Genomic DNA, 23316 nt, shown 5'->3' with positions numbered 1-23316 from the left:
AAAGGTGGAAGTTGTATGGCCTCGTATAACACTACAGTCTCAGGATGGAACCCTCCCGCTGCTGGTTGGGAGATTACTGGTTACGTTAAGCAGTGCTCGACTCATTCTTGCTTCATCACACCTCTCTCTCTCTCTCTCTCTCTCTCTCTCTCTCTCTCTCTCTCTCTCTCTCTCTCTCTCTCTCTCTCTCTCTCTCATGCGAATCACTTGCTCCTGGTTTGTGTTTGTTTTGTAGAGGATAAATAACAAGATAGTACGCGAAGAAGGGCTCCCATATCTCAGGCCTGGGTCCTATTGATCACCTCCTACAAGCCAAAAGAAATAAGTTCATTCTGTGCTCCCTTCTGTTAAATTATGTTAATTTTGTTTCTAGAAAAATACTCTAATTTGGGCGATTTTATGATAGAAACGATTACAACGATTACAAAAGACCAGTAGCATTATAATATTTCAAAATCGCTGCACACGGTCATAATTCCCGTACTATTGTTTGTTTGGTGCATAATTATCAATTGTTGTTCTCAGTGGATGCCGCGTCAGTGTGATCAGTCGCCGGTTTTCCTGTTACTTTGCTGTGGTGTCATGGTATTCATATGTGTTACATGTACCGTCCATTTCACGCCTTGGAGGTTGCTGAGTTATGAACTATAGGCATTAACCACAGGGAAAGTCGCTCTAAAGCCTGTAGAAAATCAGCTGCCACCATACCGTTGGTAAATTTAAGCTAAAACGGGAAGACTCCTACTAACTTTGGCATAGGGAAGCTCTGCCTCATCCCACCAGTTCCACCCACTAGTTCCACCCACTCCTCTACCCGTGCCGCCCCATGACTTGATGGGGACCTTGAGGTTTTCATATAAACAGCGGCAAATATCAGTCTTAAAAAATACATAGATAAATAAAAATAGAAATATCACGATACATACGATGGCAGAATCAGGAAAAAAGACAATCGTTAAGGGAAGAAGGCGACGCTTGAGGACAAAAATGAGCCTGCCATGCGAACAAGCCAACATTCAATGGAGTGGCTGCGTCGCTCATAAATTTCTAATAATTCCACTTTGTTGCAATCATTTATTATTATTGGTTATTATTTTGAAGGAAACATGTGTGTTGTGTTCAAACTGACATTGGTAAGTAATGGATTATATTAAGGTTTATATTTGTATATTTATTTATTTACAAATTATTGGCTTCTGCAAAAGTTGAACGATATAAAAGAAAAAAAAAAACGAAAAGAATCTAAGTCAGCGGAGAAGAAAATCAAGAAATAAATACGAGTAAGCAGAAGTCCTGCTAATCCATATTAGTAGAGATGTGCGCATCATTTTGTGGTGCATCACTGAGATGAAGTAAGTGCAGGTGCTTAACCTTGCAGCGAGCCACAAGACACGAGACACAGGGCGCACAACACACCGCAGCGTTGTCTTTAGGTCATACGAGCCAACCATTAGTAGCCGAGGTCTGGCAATCCTTCCGTTAGTGGTGGCAGTAGTAGTAGTAGTAGTAGTAGTAGTAGTAGAATATTTTTTTAGAGAAATTGGATAAAAAAACCGTACACTACAAAATATAGTGGAAGGAGTGCGAATGTATGCAAAAAGAGTGCCTGTGTAATAATTACAGATGAGAAATAATATTAGATAAAGTACGTATACGATGGTGCACACTTCGTTGCATTCTTCAAAGTTGCGGTTTGGTATTTATTTTGCATTGTTTTTTTTTTTTTTTTTCTATCTCTGCATCATATCCCCGCACCTGTCAGACTGCCATGGAAGAGGAGGAGTTCGGGGGAGGGGTGACAAGGGAGGGAGGGGAGGTGGTAATGGTACTGGTGGTGGTAGTGCCTTGCATTTGCTTTTTTTTTTTTTTTTTTATAAGATCAAGAGGTTACTTTTTTTTAAGTCTTTTGAGAAGACTAATTACTATTGCTGTTTGGTTGAAGCTACAAGGTTAAATGCTGCCGATGAAAGAGTAGGTGTTATTATTATCATTATATTATTATTATTATCATTATTATTATTATTATTATTATTATTATTATTATTATTATTATTATTATTATTATTATTATTTTATTTACTAATATTAGAAGAGAGAGAGAGAGAGAGAGAGAGAGAGAGAGAGAGAGAGAGAGAGAGAGAGAGAGAGAGAGAGAGAGAGAGAGAGAGAGAGAGAACGAAAGTTTAAGAAACATTGGTGTACCATTATGGCAAGCGGGGACAGGAAGCCATATTATGCTTACTAACCTTAAAACAATGTCTAAATGCCTCATTCTTATGATTATTCTGCAGGCCGCACCTAACTCCTGAACAGTGCTGTACTTTACCTTATTACCTGTAGCATAATTAATTAGCATTCACGAGTACTATGGGTAGCTCTGAAGATATTTTTTTTTCTTTTATCTTCTTTTCTTCCTAGCCAGCCAGTCTCTTGTTTGGTTATTTCTCTTACTGAATGGTACAATGCATCTATAATGGGATGGTATTCACATGATATATCTATGCATAATCTATTGATATAACTTGTTTGCTCTGTTTATGAGGAAGCCTAGAAACTTGTGGAGTGTAAGGCAGTGAGGCAAAATTATGTAAGTTGACATGGAGGATTTCAAGATGACTTTATTTTTAATGAAGCAGACTCTTCAAATCATTGTTTCAGTCATTGCATTTCAATATGTGTCTAGTTTTGTCGTGGGACTGGAGGTATTACATGCAGTCTTGAGGCGAGTGATAGAGTGGTAGTTGTGGCAGCAGTCGGCAGGTGGCGGGTCAGTTAGTTTACTCTCACACAGTCAAAGGTGCAGGCGTGATAAAGTGTTTCTTCCGGAAAACCACTTCTGAAACGATGGTAATACTGGACTAGCGAAAGAAAAGTGTATAAGATCGCCATAGAGGTGTGGAGTGTAGTAAAGTGGGTGCAGGATGGATGTGGAGGAGGTTAGCGGAGACTTGGATGACGGGGAGGTGGTTGGTTGCTCTCACTGGACGCAACAAGTGTATGGTGTGTGGCGCTCAACACAAAAACCCAAGGAAGAGTGTTGTGGCTCTCTAAGGCTGTGGTTCCCGATATTGTGAGGTGTAGTGAGTAGTGTTGGACGTGTGGTGTGGGTGTGTGGGAGGGTCGTGGAGGCTGAAGGAGCGGCGAGCAGCTGTTCCTTGGACGTGACAGCGGCGGCCACCACCACCACCACCTTCCTCCTCGCCTCCGTCTTGGGCAGGGTTGAAGATCTCTGTCTCCTGTATGCGTGTCTAAAAACTGATGCGCTGAAATAGTTTGTATAGCATAAAAATATGAGGATTTTTCAAAAGAGATAATTGCTCCAGATAGCCTGCCAAGTACTCAAGATAGCTGGCCAGTACTTGTCCTCATCAGTAATTGTAACTTGTAGTCCTATCAGAAAGCCTTCCTTCATACCGATACCTACTAGCTGGATTCCTGTTGTGTACCCCTCTTCCATTGCCTTACTTGTTGACTAGTTGATGCTTATTTGGCTTTCATGAATTATATTTAGCTAACTTAGAATCACATGCTAAGTGTCTTAATATTCGTTATTCGTGAGAAGCAGATTTTATCTTCTTAACAGGTAACAGGTCAGTATTCATTAGATGAATTGGTGTTAGTATGTTTCAACATGTTTCTTCCAGTTTTCAAGTAATTTCTGTAACTTTTAAGGAAAGACAGTTAAACAAATTCCTTTCACATTACTGGCAAATCAGTTCTTTGGCATGCTATTCTCAAGGCCCATACAGGTAGTAAAAGTCATTTCCCTTTGCCAGCATTTGTTCAACTTTAATATTGAATGAAGAATGTGATATAGACACTATCAGCCTTTTGTAAGCATTCTTTTTTCAATGATCCTATTGTGATCTAAACCATTTTAATCTCATTATTTTATTATTTGTTTATATTCTAAACTTTACACATGTACTGTAGAAACTTATACTGTATTGTATCTCTGTAATATTTACATTTTATACCTATATTTTACTAAATATCCCTCCCTTTTGTAAACATGGACAATGGTGGTCTTTTTTAAGTCTGTTATCCTCTCCTTTTCCCATGCACACATCCTTCACATACAGTTGGTGACTTTCTCTCTCTCTCTCTCTCTCTCTCTCTCTCTCTCTCTCTCTCTCTCTCTCTCTCTCTCTCTCTCTCTCTCTCTCTCTCTCTCTCTCTCTCTCTCTCTGCCATATTTTTAACATTTCAATCATTATTCCTTGCAAATTAATTTCTTCTGCATACAAAGAACTCTCTATCATGTACTTTCATAGTTTCCTTCCTTTTGATTTAATTTATTTATCTTCTGACTGTTATGTATTATTCCCATTTATGTTGAAATATCCCCATCTTTCATGAAATACCTGTGAAAAAATCATTTTTCTTGCTACCTTTTTTGAGCCCTTTCTCTCTCTTAACTTCCATACATATTAGAGTTAATCATCTATTCTTCTTCCTCTCCTGCCTTGAACTGATGTCCTTTTTAATGCATACTACATTTTACTCCATCATTTTCCAAAATCTTCATGAGCTTTCCTCTTTCTGTCATAAGATATTTTACCTTCCAATCTGTGTGCACAGAGTATCCCACAATTTGAAATATACTTAGGTAGTGCACATATGTTGTCTTCTGCTTTACTTAATGAAAAATTTATATTTTTCAATGTATGGTAGCCAGTATTGCTGTAACCAACCCAAGTGGTGTGAACTAATGTTTGGCTGGACATTGTTAGTTAGCAAATGACAGGTGAAATTTTATTTTTTGCAAAGTGAAGAGAAGTACGAGTATATAATATGTGTACATGGCAACTCACCACAGCTGGTCTTCACTAACATCTGACAATGATAGCCAGCTGATTGTTAGCTCATGATTGTCACATTCTTTTTTAAATTCTCAATATTCAGACTGAAAATGCCTTTTACATTTATTCATGTTGAATATCCTGACATTCATGGTATTCAACACCAGAATACAGGTGAAGGTATACAAATAGAAGACCTTTTGATGGCAGAGTGTTTTGTAGAGTGTATCATTATCTCTACAAGAAAGGATCTTCTGTGTATTTCTGCTGGAGAACAGATAGAAGCAGCTCAGAAAGCTGTTGTCCAGATGCCAATATGAATTCCTAATAAGCACACAAATGCTCCCCTCTTGGCCATTCTCTTAATTTCAGCAAGGATAAGAAGTTTCATACATCTTACAATAGATAAATGTATTTTATGTAAATATTTGACTGCAGAGTAAGTGTTCATCACTACATTTTGACTGATACTTTCTGTCCTGCTGCTCTGTTTCTAAAATCATCATGTGCATATGCCAAAAATGTATTACATTAGAAGCTTGATTTAATGGAATGATTCAGTAAAGGCAGATTGCAGAAAACAAAATTTTCCTGTAAGCTGAACTTCCCTGATACAGCTCCTGATGTATTATGTATATATTATGTATATATGATGTATTATTACACTTTCTTATGATATAAAGGGGATTTTCAGTGTAAATCCATTGTAATGTCATAATGTATATGACATTGCTATTCTTTTAGATTATAATATATATAGAGTTCAACTACTTTATGTTTTAACTTGTACACTGTTTCATTCACATTTGTAGGATTCCTGGGATGTAGATCCTGCCCGTGGCAGCTTATGTAAATATTTGATAGATTCCCTGAAAAAAAAAAAGCCTTGACTTTCAAAGAACAGTGGGAGCACTTCTGCTCATAAAATATACTATAATACATAATAAATATTTATTGTGTAGGATTGTAAAATCTTGATTACTAAAAGAAAACAACTGATTCCTTTTATTAGCTATAATTTGTGTTTTCTCTCTTAATCAGGAGGTTGTTATATGATTATCTACTTTATAAGTCACAAAGTAAGATGAGAGGGACTTCACAATATTATGCTAAAATTATTATTTTTCTACATGATGCACTTCTGTGGAATGATGTCAATGTTGGAAAAAATAATGTGGAGCTCCTGTGTAGGATAATTCAGAACATGTAACTGTGGCATAATCTGAAGTACTACTCTGCATTTATTTTAGTAAAGCCAATCACAACAGCCTAGTTCTGGTGACTCCACTTGCCCTGGTGGGCTGAGGAAGCTCTGAGCAGGAGTTGCAAATAAAAGGTGACAATTTGTTTCTTTTGCTGAGGTATTTATTTCTGTAGTATTGTTACCAAGATAATGAGTATAATGTAGATGTTAACCATAAAATCACAAAAAAATATTCCCAACACACTGATAATGAGCAGACACAGTATTGATTTAAATATGAGTGAAAAATGACTGCCAATGTGTCACTCCAGATAATGTGATGTACATATTGACTACTTTTAATAGTAAGTAGCCCTCATCACATAGTGAATTAAATATTATTCTCATTCATAAACATCATTCAGTAAGATTTGAAGAAGGATTATTTGAAGAGAATTAGGCCTTCTCTAAATTATACCTGTATATAATTTTCCTTAAGGTTCTTGCAAATAATATGTCTTCCAGAGGATATGATTATGTATGCTTTTTTCATACTCGTATTTCCTCAAAGTGTGTGCAGTTTTGTTACAGTTACTAGTTATCTATGAAAACAGGTGATTTGTGATGCAGAGGATGGACTTCAGGTCTTGTGCTCTCTTCATCTTTTTTCATTAATATCTCATAAAAGCTAAATCACACACACAGTACATGTAAGGAATTAAAAAAAAAAAAAAAAGAAGAAAGGAAAATGTTATATATATATATATATATATATATATATATATATATATATATATATATATATATATATATATATATATATATATATATATATATATATATATATAAGTTACACCATCTGTCTAGAATTCAGAGATTAGTACTAATACTATTTTTTTTTTATTGTAGCCTTGATATTTTCAAGTGGTTTTATTACAAAGCTTTAAATAATAAGGGTGTCACTCTATGCATGAAAACTACAGAGATTTTTATCAGATATTCAGTGATGTTTTCAGATTCTACCTATAATATTTATAAATGAAAATATACATCCATAGCTAAAGAAAATTTTTAATTTGATATTGACATCTCATGGTCAGATTTGCCCGAGACCACTGGGGAAGTGGAGTGACTGGGACTAAGGTATTGAGAGTGGCCTTGCCAAAATTAATATAGTATAACTGAGTGTAATATGGTATATATGGCATCTAAATCATGTCAGAGGTAGGGAATACACGTAATTTCTTTAAAAAATGTGTGATATACTACATCCCTGAGTGAAATTACCTTCTGCATTACGTATGCACAGATACATTGAGGACACTGAAGTAACAACTTGATGGGTGTTAGTAAAAGAATCACCCTGATTTAAACTGTGATTTTTATACTTAAAAATTGATTGCTGTCAGGTGCTTAAAGTTGTAATAATACTATTTCTGAAAGTATGTAAAGTATCTTAAATACTAGTTGGCCAAGCATTGGAAATGATCTCTTATCTAAATTGTATTCTACTTTATGTAAACTTTATACTGTTATTCTAATTATAATCTTAGCTTATTGTTGGGAACATTTTTAATAATTGTACCTTCTGCTCAAGACTCCTGTGTGTTGCTTAGAGGTCTTCTCTGCACCAGACCATGCACTACACTTTAGGCCCCATACTTTAAATGTCACAAAATAGAATGATATTTCACTCACCAGACTGACTATAATGCTAGAAAACAAGAGAGTGCAATCACATGAAGCTTAGGGCTCAAAGTTGACATGCAGAAAGTTTAGTCAATGTGGGCAAAAGACCAAGGTGGCAGTCCGCAGACCAGAGGTGGGCTCCTGGTTGGGCAGCATTTACAACAGGGACAGCCATTACTGTTTTCCTCGTTAAATGCTACAAAGTAGGACAATGTTCCAATCACTAAATAGTACAGTACTGCTCTTATAATGTCAGAAAACTTGAATGCATAATTATATAAAATTCAGGACTCAAAATCCACTATTAGAAAGTTTTGAATGACTGAGACAACAGTGACTTGCAGGCAGTGACTAGCTGATGCTGTGCACACCCTCTCCATGTATTACTTTGTTTGGCTTTAGTCTTGTTTTATTTACTTTGGTAAGGATGGGAATACTCTATACTGCACTTGAGGTAGCCATTTAATGCTTGAATAAGGAAGTTGTGAAGGTGTGTGTGTGCGTGCGTGTGTGCACACCATTACTACCACAACTGCTATTCTCCTTTCTCCACAGCCAGACCTTAAGCAACTCACTCCTCTTGTGTTGCAGCAATTTATAATAGTTAAATCCAGTTAAGCTGTGAGGGTTAATAGGGATGAACAGTGCAGGTCATGTGCAGGATTTAATGATTATGACTTGCTGCAATATATACAAGAGAATTTATCAAATCTTTGCATCCACCACATTTGCCTGTAGCCCCATATCCACTGCTATAAAGTCAGTCAATCCTTTCTGCTCATTTTATACTTCTGTGTTGAACAAGTTGTACAGGGGCTTTATGCATCCATGTATGGAGTAACCTTCACATATTTGGGATGTTTCACTCATACTTTTCTGATGAAGAGGGTGGAATTAAAAATATATTGTCTCATTAACTCTCCTCAAACTGTCTTGTCTTTAGCCTCTCTTCACTGCAGTGGTGCAGCTCTTGCTATCTTCTGTCTATATTTACTCACTGCCTACTCTTCTGGTCTTGCTAACTGCATGCCTCCCCTCTTCCTGCAGCCTTGCTTAACAAGACTCAACTTTCATTCCTATTCTGTGCAGTTCTCTAATGCAAGAGTTAAATAGTATTGTCAATCATTCATCACTTTTTCTGGTAAAGTCAGGAACTCCCTTCCTGCTTCTGTATTTCTCCCCTTCGGAACTAATCTGCCAAATGTCGCTAGTGCATGTCTCCTAGTGACATGAACTAAAATATTGTTATTGTAAATCACATGTGCATACAGATCCACAGAACATTGATCATTATGATACTTCTGAAATTCTACATCAACTTTTAAATATCTTGTGTGGATAATTTAGAGAGAAGTTGGTCAAAACAAATATTTTTTGTGATTATTTAGCAATACTGTTATCAATATTTTAAGTACAGCATATTACAAGTCTAAAATCTATTGATTTGGACAAAGAAAATATAAAAAAATAAGACTACTATATACTATGACATACTCAGTAACAGTGTGATACATGTATATAGTTATTTTCAAGGGGATTTTAGCATCCCTTTCATGAAGCGAGTGACATGGCAAAGCAATTGAACACAAAAACAAACATCTCTCAGGACTGCTCTGATGTAATGGGAGAGGAATACAGGAAGCCACAGGTTCATGGAGTTGTGGCATGGAAACTGCAGCAGGAATTAACTGGTTGTCCAACCACATATTTGTTAACTTCAACTAAGGCAGACCAGTCAGATGTTTGTTTCGGTTAGATATATAGCATTCCTCTCGCCAGGATACTCAAGTTGCCTATTTTCAATTAAAATTGCTGTTTCCATATACTAAGAAGTTGATTTATGTGATTTGGAGTTTTAAGTAGCACAGACATATCTTCATTTTTACTGTCATCTATGTTAATACAGTTCCAATCAGTGGTGTACTCTTTTGGAAACCTCAAGATGTCCAAATAAATCTAAATGCCATATTCACTAGGAAATCAACTTAATACCTTTGTTCATAAATAGAGTTTGATTTAACTTGTGTTACTACTTAGAAGGAATTGTGTAGAAAAGTATATTATAATGCTCATTGCATCTTTATGTATATAGAATGACACTGTAGACATATTTGATATTGCTCCTATGTGCAAGAAGGGGACATACCTGGTGCTGTTGCCAAATGACAATCATAAGTTTACCAAACCCCATTAAACTCTTTCAAGAGGGAGTTTTCAAGACACTTATACTCAAATTTTGGTCACACACATGCCTAGACAGTATGAATTGCCAAATTAATTTTTTTAATATGTGTATCACAGAAAAAATGTTAAATCAAAATAATAATTTGAATTGATGTTTACTGTTTAATTTATGGTAAATGCAAAATAAGTAATTAGGTAATTCCTGTTTTCACTGAAAACTTGCTTGAAGAACATCTCCAGGATGCCTTAGAATTAAATTTACTATTCTGACCAAGATTTACTATTTTCTTAGTATTGTCTACAGTTTTCAAGTTACATACTTAACAATTTCTCCAGGCTTATATTCTACCACATGAGTTCTCTGCTGTATATCATTATATGTTTTTAAGTACCATCTGCATTAGGTTTTGTATATTTTGAAATGCAATTTTACTATAGATATAAGGTTTTTCTATTGACCAGCATGTAAAAAGAGGTTCTCAAAATGGGTGTAATTTTTGGAGTTGGAATTTAGTGTTTAACTTCTGTGTGAACTTTTTCAACATTTTTGGAATCAGGCCTTATTGATAGAAATATGTGTGCACGATAGGGTATTAGCAGTTTTATGGGGAAATGTGGTATAGGACCATATATTGTTTAGCTAACACCATAACACTGGCATTATGTTGATTTGAATTAAATATCTAATCCTATTTGTAAGCATTTTTCTCACAAGAAAGGAAATATCAAAGACCTGAAAATTCATCTGCCATAAATAAGTAGGTTTGTTCAGGACAAGATTATTACAAATTCAGATTATGAAAGAAAAGCAAAATAATATTGTGGAAAGTAATTTACAGCTTCAGCTAAGGAGAAAAATCTAAAACGGCAGATTCAGTTCACACTGATACTTACTTTATTATTATTGTTGTTGTTGTTATTGATGTTGTTGTTATTTTATTTTATTTATTTTATATTTTATTTTCTTCTTCTTCTTCTTCTTCTTCTTCTTCTTCTTCTTCTTCTTCTTCTTCTTCTTCTTCTTCTTCTTCTTCTTCTTCTTCTTCTTCTTCTTCTTCTTATTATTATTATTATTATTATTATTATTATTATTATTATTATTGAGACATTTTGGTCAAGCAAAGGAAGATGTAAGGAAAAATGAGTGACAAGATAACTTTACGAGTATTTCCTGACTAGTTTTGAAATCTGCTTCTTAAAGGGTTCCCTTACATCTTCCTCCATTATTATTATTATTATTATTATTATTATTATTATTATTATTATTATTATTACTATTATTATTATTATTATTAATATTGTTCTTAACTTTTGTTATACATGATTTTAGTATATACCATCTAAATCACTAGCATTTACTCACATAACCAGATTTAAGAGGTATTTGTAAATTTTCTCCGGCATGATATTGGTGTCCATGGTTGGTATAAGTATTATAGGACCTTATTGTACTGCATTTAGTAATTACATTTTCTGTCATTTTTATTAATTTTGTGATTTTTATTTATTTATTTTTTCAGAAGTATACTGCTAAGACAAAAATGTAGATAAAACAAGTTTTTGCATATTTATTTACTTAAGTGCCTTATAAACAGAAAGAAAGAAAAGAGCTGTTAGAGGAGAAACATGGACTTCCAGTTAGTGCAAAACTGTATGATGGGGTGCAATAGATAAGACACCCCAAAGAATCATGAAAGTGTTAAAAGTAACTGAAAGAGCACAACAAACTTATCCATAGCTTGAAGGGAACTTGCTGTTCCTCATACAGCAAAATGTTACCGAGAGACTTCAGAGGTCTGTCTTGAAGAGGTCAGGATGGAGTATACTCGGTATATAGTGCAAGTGTTTGTTGGGGCCTTGTCACCTCACTTTGAAGCTCTCTCTATAGAGGTCAGCAAGCAGACCTCAGCTCAAGAAATTGTTTTTTGTATTGTGGAGAGACTAGGACTTCCCAACCCACAGCACTATGAGTTGGCTGAAGTTATTGGCAATGCACGGGGCCAGGATTGCAAAGAGAGGAGGCTGGGTCCCATGGAAAATCCTGTGGCCTTGCAGATGCTCTGGCCCCAAGCATCCATTACCGAAAAGACAGAAGAGACTGACTTACATGAATACAGGTAAGTGATGAAGTACATATATATGTAGAGCTACAAGTACATACCTATGATGCCATTGTAAACTGCAATAATCCTTTGTTGTAATGGGGTGTTAATTTTAAAACTAGGTTCAGCATAAGGCAAATTAAATCTATTGTATAAAAATAATTGCAAATTACTGTCACTTTGCATGCATCATTAAGTGATTGCCATGGCAATTCTTAAATTTCAGTAGCCTTTTATTTTATTCATATTACTTGGTGATACTGTGGTGATTCTTAATACTAGTATTTATCCTATCAAATATTTGAAGCTAGAGATGCTTAGCTCTTATCTCTTGGCAACTGATTATGTCTCAACTGGCTATTTCAGGACTTCCAAGGATCATTGTTGGTTTTACTGACCAGTACACAGCTTCTTCCAGACATTTATCATATCTCACTTATATCTGTCATATTCCTGTGGTCCTTTGGTTACCAGGGGAAGAATAAATTGCCATTATATCTCAGTTAGTAATGTTTTTGTTTAGGATGAAAACTTGAACAGTCCCAACAAATAGGTTAATGTTGTAGAATTATATGCATAAGATTATTTTCTTTATTCAGATAAGAGCAATTCCTGTATCAAGTGATGCATTGGCTGAGATTTTTATTTGTAGTTTGATTAATTTATCATCAACAGCATTATTTTTATCTCCTTTTCCTCTGTCCTTTTTCCTTTCACCACTTGTGCAACACATGCTGAACTAGTTCTTGTAAGCTTCATCACCCAGTGTCAAGGAAATTTTCTTTTGAACACACTACTAATTAGTCTCTTTTGGACAGTGAATCCCCAAGGTTCTTCTTTAATTTGTGTTCTTGATATACAAACAAAGCAGCAGCACCTTTGGAGGCTTTGTATAAGAGACTTGACATTATAGTTTGTAAGATGGCATTCATCATCACATTCATATGTATACATGATACATATGTTTTATTCATTCAAGTGGACCCAAACAGAGGTTGTTACTCACTTTGCTCATGTTTCACTGTCAGGAATCAGTATTCTGACTCAGACAATATCTGCTTACTTTGAGGAATTGATTCTACTGATTGAATTTACATGAAATCAGAACCATTTGTCCTGTAGTTTTTCATTTCCTGTCCTATAGCTGCACAGATAGATTGCTCCCTACAGACCTCTGCCAAGCTACACCAGCAACATGGTTCACCTCAGCTGCTCTAATATTGGTATATTTATCAAATTGAAAATTTTATAACCAAAATGACATTTCATGGTAAAAGTATGATTAATTACTAAATTAAAATTTACAGTTTATTGGAAAGAAAAAAAATGGTGCCTTGAGATCTTGGATTCAACAATTATACTATTAGTTCAAATTTATGTTCATACAGTATGGTCCATTGCAATAAAGGATTATTGAAATGATATTGTATCATATTATGGGTAGATTTTGTAGAATCTTTACTCAAAGTATAAAGTTAGATGAATTTTACTTGTATCAGTAATTGAATTGCTTTCTTGTTTTTTTTTCCATTAATGATAAGTCATAAAATATGAATTTAGTGGGGTTTATTAAAATGGAAAATTTAGTGATGCATATATTCTTGTTTTTGCAGATTTTGCCTGAGAGAAAAGAGCTCCTCTGATTCTTTGTGGGCAGATCCTAACCAGCTGGATTCACAGTTAATTAAGGACTATTTTTACAAATTTTTATATCAACCTAAAGACAAAGATTATCCTGACCTGTGTCAGCTTCCAAACCTCACTGAGCAGACCTTGCTTGAGAACCTCCGAGCCAGATTTCAAAGAGGATACATATATACCTATGTGGGATCCATCCTCATATCGGTTAATCCTTTTAAGTATTATCCAATTTATAATCCTAAGTATGTCAAGTTATACCAAAATCACAGACTGGGTGAACTTCCACCACACATATTTGCCATAGCTGATGCAGCATATCACTCAATGCTGAAACAGAAATGTAACCAGTGTATAGTGATAAGTGGAGAGAGTGGTAGTGGCAAAACAGAAGCCACACTCTTCCTGCTGCATCACTTGACCATGCTGAGCCAGAAGGGATCTCATGGCAGTGGGGTAGAGCAGACCATCCTCAGCTCAGGGCCAGTCTTAGAGGTAAGTCTTAAATGTCTTGAGTTAGAAAATGTCTTAAAAACTTAATGCTAATTGCCATTTGTATTGTTTATGGGATTGAGTGAGCTATTGTTATAACCTGCATATAGTACACTAAAATGTTTTGTTTACTTGGTTGCCTCTGTTTTACTTATTAGTAAGTGGTAAATTTAATGTAATTTAATGTAATCACTACTATTACCACTTTTTATTCATTGATTAATTGATTAATAGATAGCTAGATAGATAGATTGATTGATCGATCAATTTACCAATTGATTGACTGACTGACTGATGAATTAACTAATTAACTAACTACTGCTACTACCATTACAATAACATTGTCTTTTTACACTTCACATTGACTACTTGTAGCAAAGATAGGACAGCACAGAGGTGATTGTAGTGTGCATGTGTGTGTGTTTGTGTGTGTGTGTGTGTGTGTGTGTGTGTGTGTGTGTGTGTGTGTGTGTGTGTGTGTGTGTGTGTGTGTGTGTGTGTGTGTGTGTGTGTCCTTGCCCATGTTCATGTGGAATTTCATGCTTGATAAGAAGAAGGGGATTTATTGAAACAGATCTATATTTATTAACACTTTAAGAATACATTGAAATCAAGTCTCAGAAAATGGAAACAGTAAAATTGTATTAAGACTTTGAATACTATCCCTGTCTGTAATGGCACCAGATGAAGAAAAGGACTAAGATATAGTAGCAACTTATAATTCAGAAGGAAAGGAGCTGAGTCATTGGTTCTTACACTACAAAATGTATCTAAAAAGATTATCCAATCTTTGTGACATTATATGGAATACAAATAGTTTCACAAGCCACAATGAAGAAGTATGTGTTTCAAGAAATCATCATCTTTGACAGCTTTATTTGTTCTTTATACAGGGTCACTGTGTAACAATGGGTGAGAAATTAAGATTGCCAGTTGTCTTGTTTCTAGGAATTAGCAATGGCAGTTTTCATGTTTTAAGACGTTATCAATAACTATGGTCATGCCTCAAGAAATTTGTAGTGATAGTTGTCATGTTTAAAAAAATGTTGGTAACAGTTTTTAAGTTTCAAGAAAGTAGGAATAACAGTAATCACTGTCATGCTTCAAGGAATAAGCACTGACATCTATTTGGGCATCTCTTGATGCCAATTGTAAATGATGCAGAATTCCTGGTCACCTACTTATGGTGGGCCTGGATGTTGGTAGCTGTTGGCTGAGGTGTCAACTAGTTTGGTTGTGGTTGTGGAGCATAGAGATGTCTAAATCAGTGTCATTGAGCACCAGTTGCTGTTAATATAACCATGGTATTTATACCTGTTATCTGGATTTGTTGTGGTCACAGTTATCTCAGTATGTTAATGTATTTACCAGTTTTCTTTAGTGGGACAGTTGGCTGCTGTCCTTTTTGAAGTATTACATCCATTCAGTTATTGATGTACAGCATCTTGGTATTGGTAGATTGAACTTATGAGGAAAAACATGACAAAAGAATGTGAGTGGTACATGAAAAACTATATGTCTGACAGATGCTTTATTTTTCTGAAGGTTGTCTCCTTGGAGATAGTAATCAGAAAGAATGTACAAGAGGGAGGTAGATAGTGGTAGAGCTGCAATGGCATCCATATGTATTTATTTTATTTTTACTTTTTTTTCTTGTATGATGTTCAAATACATTAGTTTAATTTAACATTTTATTATGTGTTCACATATATCTTGCTTTCAGGCTTTTGGAAATGCTAAAACTGCCCACAACAACAACTCGAGCAGATTTGGAAAATTTATCCAAGTCAGCTACAAGGAAAATGGTCTTGTGCAAGGGTAATTATAAGAAAACATCATATGCTTGTTGATTTTTTGCACACACACACACACACACACACACACACACACACACACACACACACACATTTAGTTTATTGACATATGAGTACCAAAATGATATATTAGCAAAATACATAATACAAAATTATGTATAATACAAAATGGATTATACATAATACATAATAGAATAACAAAATACAAAATAGGGCTTAAAATCCTTTGTCTAAACAAATAAAATAACAAAACACACATGGAGAGTCCCTCCATGTGTGTTTTGTATCACAGAACTTTAGAAGGTAAGTTTTTGGGTCAGTCTAAACATGTTCTTTTCTTTGAAAAAAAAAAAAAGTTTATCATCAATTATTAAAAAGTTATCAGAATGACGTTTGTTCCACTCTTTCCTGTGTAATGTGAGTCTTAAAGGCATCTTCAGATGCCATTCCTCTCACTGCACAAGGGTTAGGAAAGCATCACCTGAACATCAAGGATTGAGGATGAGTTCATCTGCATTTCTGGAAAGAGGGCATGATAGTATTGATGTGATATCTTTAAAATAGTTAGTGACATGAATTTCTTCTACAGAAGAAAAATGGTAAGAATGACCCTAGAATTAATCTCCATAAGTTTTGTATGTCATAACTGGAACAGTCACTATGTATAATATGTCTGTCTATCTATCTATATCTACCTATCTATCTACCTGCGTATATATATATATATATATATATATATATATATATATATATATATATATATATATATATATATATATATATATATATATATATTTCTGTCTGTATGAGTACCATAATATTTTTTCATTGGATGTCCTTTGTAAGAAAAGTAGAAACCAACAATCCTCAGAAACATTTATTTTGAGTTTATTTCTTAACTGTAGAGATTCCCAGCTAAATGAATTATGTAAGAAAAAAGTGAGTGGTAAGGACCATTAGACAAGAGAAGATGATAAAGAGAAAAGAAAATTATTCTGTGAATGAAGAGTGATTGGAAGACATAACACTGCAGTCCCTTGATGTTGGGATTAATACCCCCTGCTCTCGGCCAGCAGGACCCCAGTTTGCATTCTGGGCCAGGCAGAGACAACTTGGAGATACTGTTCATTGTGGAGTGAAAGGATTTGTTAATGGTTCCACTTCTGTAAATATTAAATTGTATTGATATGAAAGACAAAATTGCGTTCTTCCACTGATATAGGAATCTTGAATAGAATCATGCGATTCATCCTCTGATGATTGGAAAAAGTGGCTACAATTAGTTCTCAGATATGCAGTGGAGGTGAGGGTGGTGGGTCTGTCCACACAGGAATGTTAGCAGATGACAGCTGGTAATAAGGTGCAACACAGCTATCACTTTCTTTAGAAGCTGATCAAAATCCCATTTCCCTGAATTAATTTTACTAGATGACTGACTTCTGATAAGAAATGAAACTTCACCGATCATTTACTTTAGTATGTAAGACCATACCTCCTTCCTTCAGGGCCTGTGTTCAAAAGTACCTGCTGGAGAAATCAAGAATATGTTCCCAGGCACACAATGAGAGAAGCTACCATGTGTTCTACTACTTACTGGCTGGATCTTCTCCACAGTTGCGCCAGGCTCTACATCTTCTCAAGCCTTCAGATTACCGCTACCTCAACCAAGTGTGTATCATTCGTTTGTTTGTTTGTTATTTATTTATTTATTTAATTTGAATTTTCCCAATTTTATTATAATAGTTGATTAATTAATTTTTGATAATTGATTTACCTACTCATACATTTGGCTTGACTTTAGATGCAAGAGTTAACCAATCTTTTTACTTCCTCATCCCATTTCCTTTTACTAGTGAATTCTGGAACTCTATTCCTAGTCCTGTATTTCTCTCTTGCTTTGACTTGAACTGTTTTAAGAGAAGTATCAAGATGTCTCAGAAACCAAATTAGCTAAATAATAAATCTCCTGGCTTGAGATTCCATGGTGTAAGGACCCCCGCCAGTTGGCCACTGAGAGGCATAGAGATGGGAGGGTTGTGCTGCATGGTGTAGAAAACCTGCTCCATTACATTAAGTCCACAAATAGGCAAACATACCTGCCTTATGTTTTCAGCCAGCCATCTTAATGAATTATATGAATAAAGGTGTGTATAACCCAGGAAGGAGAGAGGAGAAGGGAAAAAAAATGTGCATGAGAGAGAGAGAGAGAGAGAGAGAGAGAGAGAGAGAGAGAGAGAGAGAGAGAGAGAGAGAGAGAGAGAGAGAGAGAGAGAGAGAGAGAGAGAGAGCGAGCACATCTCAGGGCTACACCTGCTGGACTTTGGTTACACCCACTCCTAAGTCCACAAATAGGGAGACAAACCTGTCCTATGCTTTTCAACAGCCATCTTAATTAGTTATATGAATAAAGGTATGTATAACCAGAAAAGGAGAAAGAGAGAGAGAGAGAGAGAGAGAGAGAGAGAGAGAGAGAGAGAGAGAGAGAGAGAGAGAGAGAGAGAGAGAATGTGCATGACGAAGAGAGAGAGAGAGAGAGAGAGAGGCATCTCGTTTTGACCTGGGTATATTTGAGTCTTGGGTTTGGCAGAAGCCTCAGCCATGTCACTACTCTCATCATCATCATCATCATCATCATCATCATCATCATCATCATCATCATTTTTGTTTAACGTCTGCATCTTCCCATTAGGGTGAGGTTGGATGGGTGATGACTGCTTTCCATCACTGGCGATCTTATGCCATATGTTCTTCTATTCCCAACAAATTCATATCCTCCATCACACACTTCCTCCACTTTTTCTTTGGCCTTCCCACTGGCCATCGGCCTCCAACCCTCACCTCCCCCACTTCACTCAACACCATTCCCTCCACCCTTCTCACGTGTCCAAACCATCTCAGTCTTCTCTTCCTCAGCTCAACAGAAAGCTCTTCTACGGCACACATCTCCGCCACCTCACTGCTAGACCTCCTGTCTTGCCACCTCACTCCTGCCATGTATCTCAGCATCTTGCGGTTACAGCTGCGTAGAATATCTGTTAGTCTGTTTGTCAGTGCCCATGTTTCTGCTGCATACAGAAGAGCAGATCTGACACAGCTCCGTATACCCTTCCCCAGATCCTCAGTTTTATGCTGCGGTTCACCAATAAACTGGCAGTTTCTCGCCATCTTCCCCATGCAGCTGCTACTCTCGCCCTTACTGCTCTCTCTACACCTGCTTCACAGTCCAACATATCTCCCAAGTAGCAGAACTGTTGTACCTCCTCCAACACATCTCCATTCACCTCCAACCCGACATCCTCGTCATCACCACCGCCACCACCACCCTCCTCCTCCTGCACACATCTTGGACATACAAAGTTCTGTGCCCCTCTGAGATTCCTCAGACCTGAGCATCATTGGCGACACCATTTATTACACCTAGTACACAACACTGAGTTTGCTTCCACTCCTCTTCCACAACATCCACATGGCCATTTTCCTGACTGAATTCTTTCTCTAGCTTCCTTTCCGGTCACCATTAGTTTTGTCTTCTCCATGTTTATTTTCAGTCCCCCCTGCTCCATCCCCTTCTTCCACCTATTAAACATGTTAGTCACTCCTTCCCTTGATTCTGCTGTCAATACTAAATCATCGGCATAGAGTAGCTCCCACAGGCCATCTCCTCTTGCCAGTTTAGTAGCCTCCTCCAGTAATGTGATAAGAGTAGTGGACTAAGAGATGATCCCTGGTGTACTCCCATTCTTATGTCAAAGTCCCTTGATGTTCCTGAAAATGTTTTCACCCTTGATCTTGATTTCACATTCAGAGACATGACTGCAGTCGTGAGTCTTTCGGGCACTTTTTTGTCTCCTTAGTGCCCACTCAGTTGCTCTCCTTGGCTCTCTGTCAAGTACCTTCTTCAGATCAACAAAGACATGGAATAACTTCTTCTTCCTTTCTCTGAACTTCTCCTGTATTTGCTTCATTATAAAAATTGCATCTGTTGTCGATCTTCCTGGGCAAAACCCAAACTGTTGACCATCCACTTTTATCAGTTTCCTCAGCCTCTCCTCCAATACCTTTTTGAACAGTTTCATTCCATGTTCCAATAGTCTAATTCCTCTATATTTTCTGCACTCCACGGCATCTCCTTTTCCTTTATAGATTGACACCATCATACTATTTTTCCAGTCTTCAGGAATGTCTCCCTCGTCAATTATGCCTCTAAACACCCATGTTAATTCTCGTATAACACCCACTTTCTTTATTAAGTCACTGGTGATTTCTGTTGGACCCGGCACTTTTCCACTTTTCTTTTCTTTCAATGCTCTGTTCACCTCTTCCTCTGAGATTTCTTCTTTTGGAACTTCCACCACATCCATCTCTTCCAGGTTGTGTTCATTTTCCTCGTTTAACAGGTTTTCAAAGTAGTATCTCCACCTCTCAAGTATTTCTTCCTCCTTTATCTTGATAATTTCTCTTTCATCCTTTATATATTTTGCTCCAGTTACATCTTTCTTCTCTTTCTTAATTTGTTTTGCAATTTTAAACATACCTTTTTGCTTCTCACTACTACTCCATTCTACATCCCAATTTTTCCACACCAGCCTCTTTGCTCTGGCTACCTCCCCTTTAGTCTGCCTTGCTTTCTCTTTATATTCTTTCTTATCCTCATCATTCTGTGTTCTCTGCCATCTTTTGTATGCTCTTTTCTTTTCCTGCACTGCTCTCTGTACTGCTTCATTCCACCACCATGTTTCTCTTTGCCTTCTTCAGTGACTTGTTGTTTCACCACAGACTTCCTTTGCAGCCTCCAGAACATTTTTACTCAATTCTTTCCATCCTCCTCTTTTACCATATTTTTCTGTTGCACCTTCATTTCAAATTGTCTTCATGTTTCCTCATCCTTCAACTTCCATTCTTTTATTTTCCTTTCGCCTCTGCTTCTTCTTTCTCACCAAATTGATCACATTCATATCTGCTCTCAGTAGGTGGTGCTGTGTTAAACATGCCTCTCCTGTGATGACCCTACAGTCTCTTACCTGTATCTCCCTTTCCTCCTTCAGTAATATGAAATCAATTTGTGTTTCTGCTCCTCCATTCTTGTATGTAATTTTCTTCTCCCTGTTCTTTTTAAACATAGTATTTATCACCCTCAGCTTTTTACTTTGGCAAAATTCCAGCATTCTTTCTCCTTCTGGATTTCTCACTCCAAATCCATAGATGCCCATGACTTCTTCGAATGCTCTGTTATCTCCAATATGCCTCTTTAGGTCGCCAGCAGTGAGTAGTATCTCTGAGTCTGCCACTGTTGTCACATCATCCAACACACCCCAGAAGGCTTCCTTTTCCTCTTCTGGTCTAGCCACTTGTAGTACATATATTGAAAAAATATGACTTTCCTCCCCATGACAATCTTCATCTTTATTATTCTTGCATTTATCCTTTCCACTTGTATCACATCCTCCACCAGATCTTCTTGTACCAACAGTGCAACACCACCTGCTTTCTTCTTTTCCACCAGCCCACCAGAACTTGTAGTGCTCATCTCTGCAACTGAACAGTTTGCATCCTTGTCCCTTGTATTGGACTTCCTGCACTCAACAAATGTCCACTCTCCTCTTTGCCAACATCTCCACCACTTCCCTACTCCTGCCCACCATTGACCCCACATTTACTGTGCCTACTCACAGGTCTCCTCCCTCTCGTTTATCAGATTTTCTCAGTCCGGAGATTCTTAGCACCTCCTGCCCACTTAAGGGCTGTTGGGGACTGGGGGCCGTTTCAGGTGTTTCATTCATCATTTGTTGGTTGCTGCAAATTTTTACTGTAGCATACCCTTGCTTACACCAACCATAGGTATCGGCGGTGGGCCTAGCCTTTGCCTATAAAGGGCATAACCTGCAAGGCAGCAGGTGGTTTGGATTCAGAGTTTTCCTTCTCCTAGCCTCTGCCTAAAGAAGCACATGCTACAAGGCAGCAGGGACCCTAGGGAGGTGCTACCACTCCAGGTCAAGAATGGACTTGGGAGCAATGGCACATTAAAGGGTAACTCCATCTTCCCTACAACTCTTAAGTCCCCAGTCAGAGCCTCGCCACCAGATGCAGTTTATAGTCACACCCAGGACAACTCTTTCACTACTCTCTAGTATCATATCACCCATAAGGCAAGGTGCTCTCTCTCTCTCTCTCATAGTATCAAGTATCAAATAAGTAAGCATTATATTGTTTGCGGAATGTATGATACTTTTTTTGTAAAGACAAGTTATGAGCAAAATGACTTAAAAGCAGTCTTCTGGAACATATCTCGCTTGTAACTCAAACACCCCCTTCATATATATATATATATATATATATATATATATATATATATATATATATATATATATATATATATATATATATATATATATATATATATATATAATTGTTTTTAGGGGTAGTATTTTAAATGTTTATAATACTTTTATTTTTTGTCTTTGGTAAGCCTAAATGACGTAAAAAATAAATCATGTATAGGTAGCAGGGTCTGCTACCACATTGAGTGCCTTTCTAGCCTCTTGGGTCACCCAGTATTGGGATATTAAAGATATGCAATTAACTGTTGTGAGGATCTGTCCTCTTTTGGTAAAAGAACTTGAGAATATGTATGAATGTATGAATTGAGGTTTTTTGTATTAGATACTTCCCTTTAAGGGAATGTCATTCAGGTATGTAGATGAATAAACCTGAATAGACCTTATTTTGTTCTTAAATTGATGATGTTCACATCTTAGAATTTTCATTTATTGTATTGTATAACAAATCATATCTTCTCAAGTGTTCTGGAGAGGGAGCTTGCAATACAGCTTCTATTCTGTGAAAGTCCTCCATCTTTTTACTTATGTATTTCTTTATTTGTCTTGGTTGCTATTACATTTTTTTTCTATCCAGTTTCTATCCAACATTCCTAATTGATTGTTTTTTTCAATCACTAAAGAAAGTTATCATATGTATTCCTTTAAAATGTGCTTCTCACCACTATTGTCTTATTTTGCATGATGTTTACAATCTCCATTTATGTCCTGCTTTTTCTTGTTGCTTCATGATATGGATTGCTCTTCCTTCTGTTATTTTTATTTCACATTACCCAACCTTTGTTTATTCCCTCTGTTTTGGCTTTGTTATTTCTCTTCTCTTTTGTCTGTTTATCTTCTATAGTCATATGATATTTTCTCTTGATACCTCATTCTTCTCAATGAAACTTTGGAGCCAATCGATGTATTGGCCAGGGACTACTCCCTTTTCATCTGTTGAAGCTCTCTCTCTCTCTCTCTCTCTCTCTCTCTCTCTCTCTCTCTCTCTCTCTCTCTCTCTCTCTCTCTCTCTCTCTCTCTCTCTCTCTCTCTCTGCTTGTTGTCTTTTGGCTGCTCTACATATTATCTTGTTTTTTT

General features: G+C 36.4%; 1 protein-coding gene across 7 annotated transcripts in view; it reads left to right on the top strand.

Moving 5' to 3' along the window:
* LOC135101432 (unconventional myosin-IXa-like) overlaps positions 1-23316 on the top strand; it is an 88704-nt gene that overhangs the window by 5157 nt on the left and 60231 nt on the right. For 3 of the 7 annotated variants that reach the window (XM_064005375.1, XM_064005374.1, XM_064005372.1), the window contains exons 1-5: positions 2662-2847; positions 11379-11975; positions 13574-14093; positions 15814-15908; positions 17410-17572. In XM_064005375.1, the coding sequence (XP_063861445.1) occupies positions 11674-11975; positions 13574-14093; positions 15814-15908; positions 17410-17572 (1080 nt within the window). In that variant the 5' untranslated portion in view covers positions 2662-2847; positions 11379-11673. Of the gene's footprint in view, positions 1-2659; positions 2848-11378; positions 11976-13573; positions 14094-15813; positions 15909-17409; positions 17573-23316 lie in introns of those variants that run through there. The other 4 variants (XR_010269270.1, XM_064005377.1, XM_064005376.1 and 1 more) reach the window with 3 other exon arrangements.

The sequence above is a fragment of the Scylla paramamosain genome, chromosome 6, assembly GCF_035594125.1.
Source record: "Scylla paramamosain isolate STU-SP2022 chromosome 6, ASM3559412v1, whole genome shotgun sequence".
Taxonomy (NCBI): domain Eukaryota; kingdom Metazoa; phylum Arthropoda; class Malacostraca; order Decapoda; family Portunidae; genus Scylla; species Scylla paramamosain.
The sequence above is the reverse complement of the archived record's forward strand: the minus strand, read 5'-3'. Positions and strand labels throughout refer to the sequence as shown.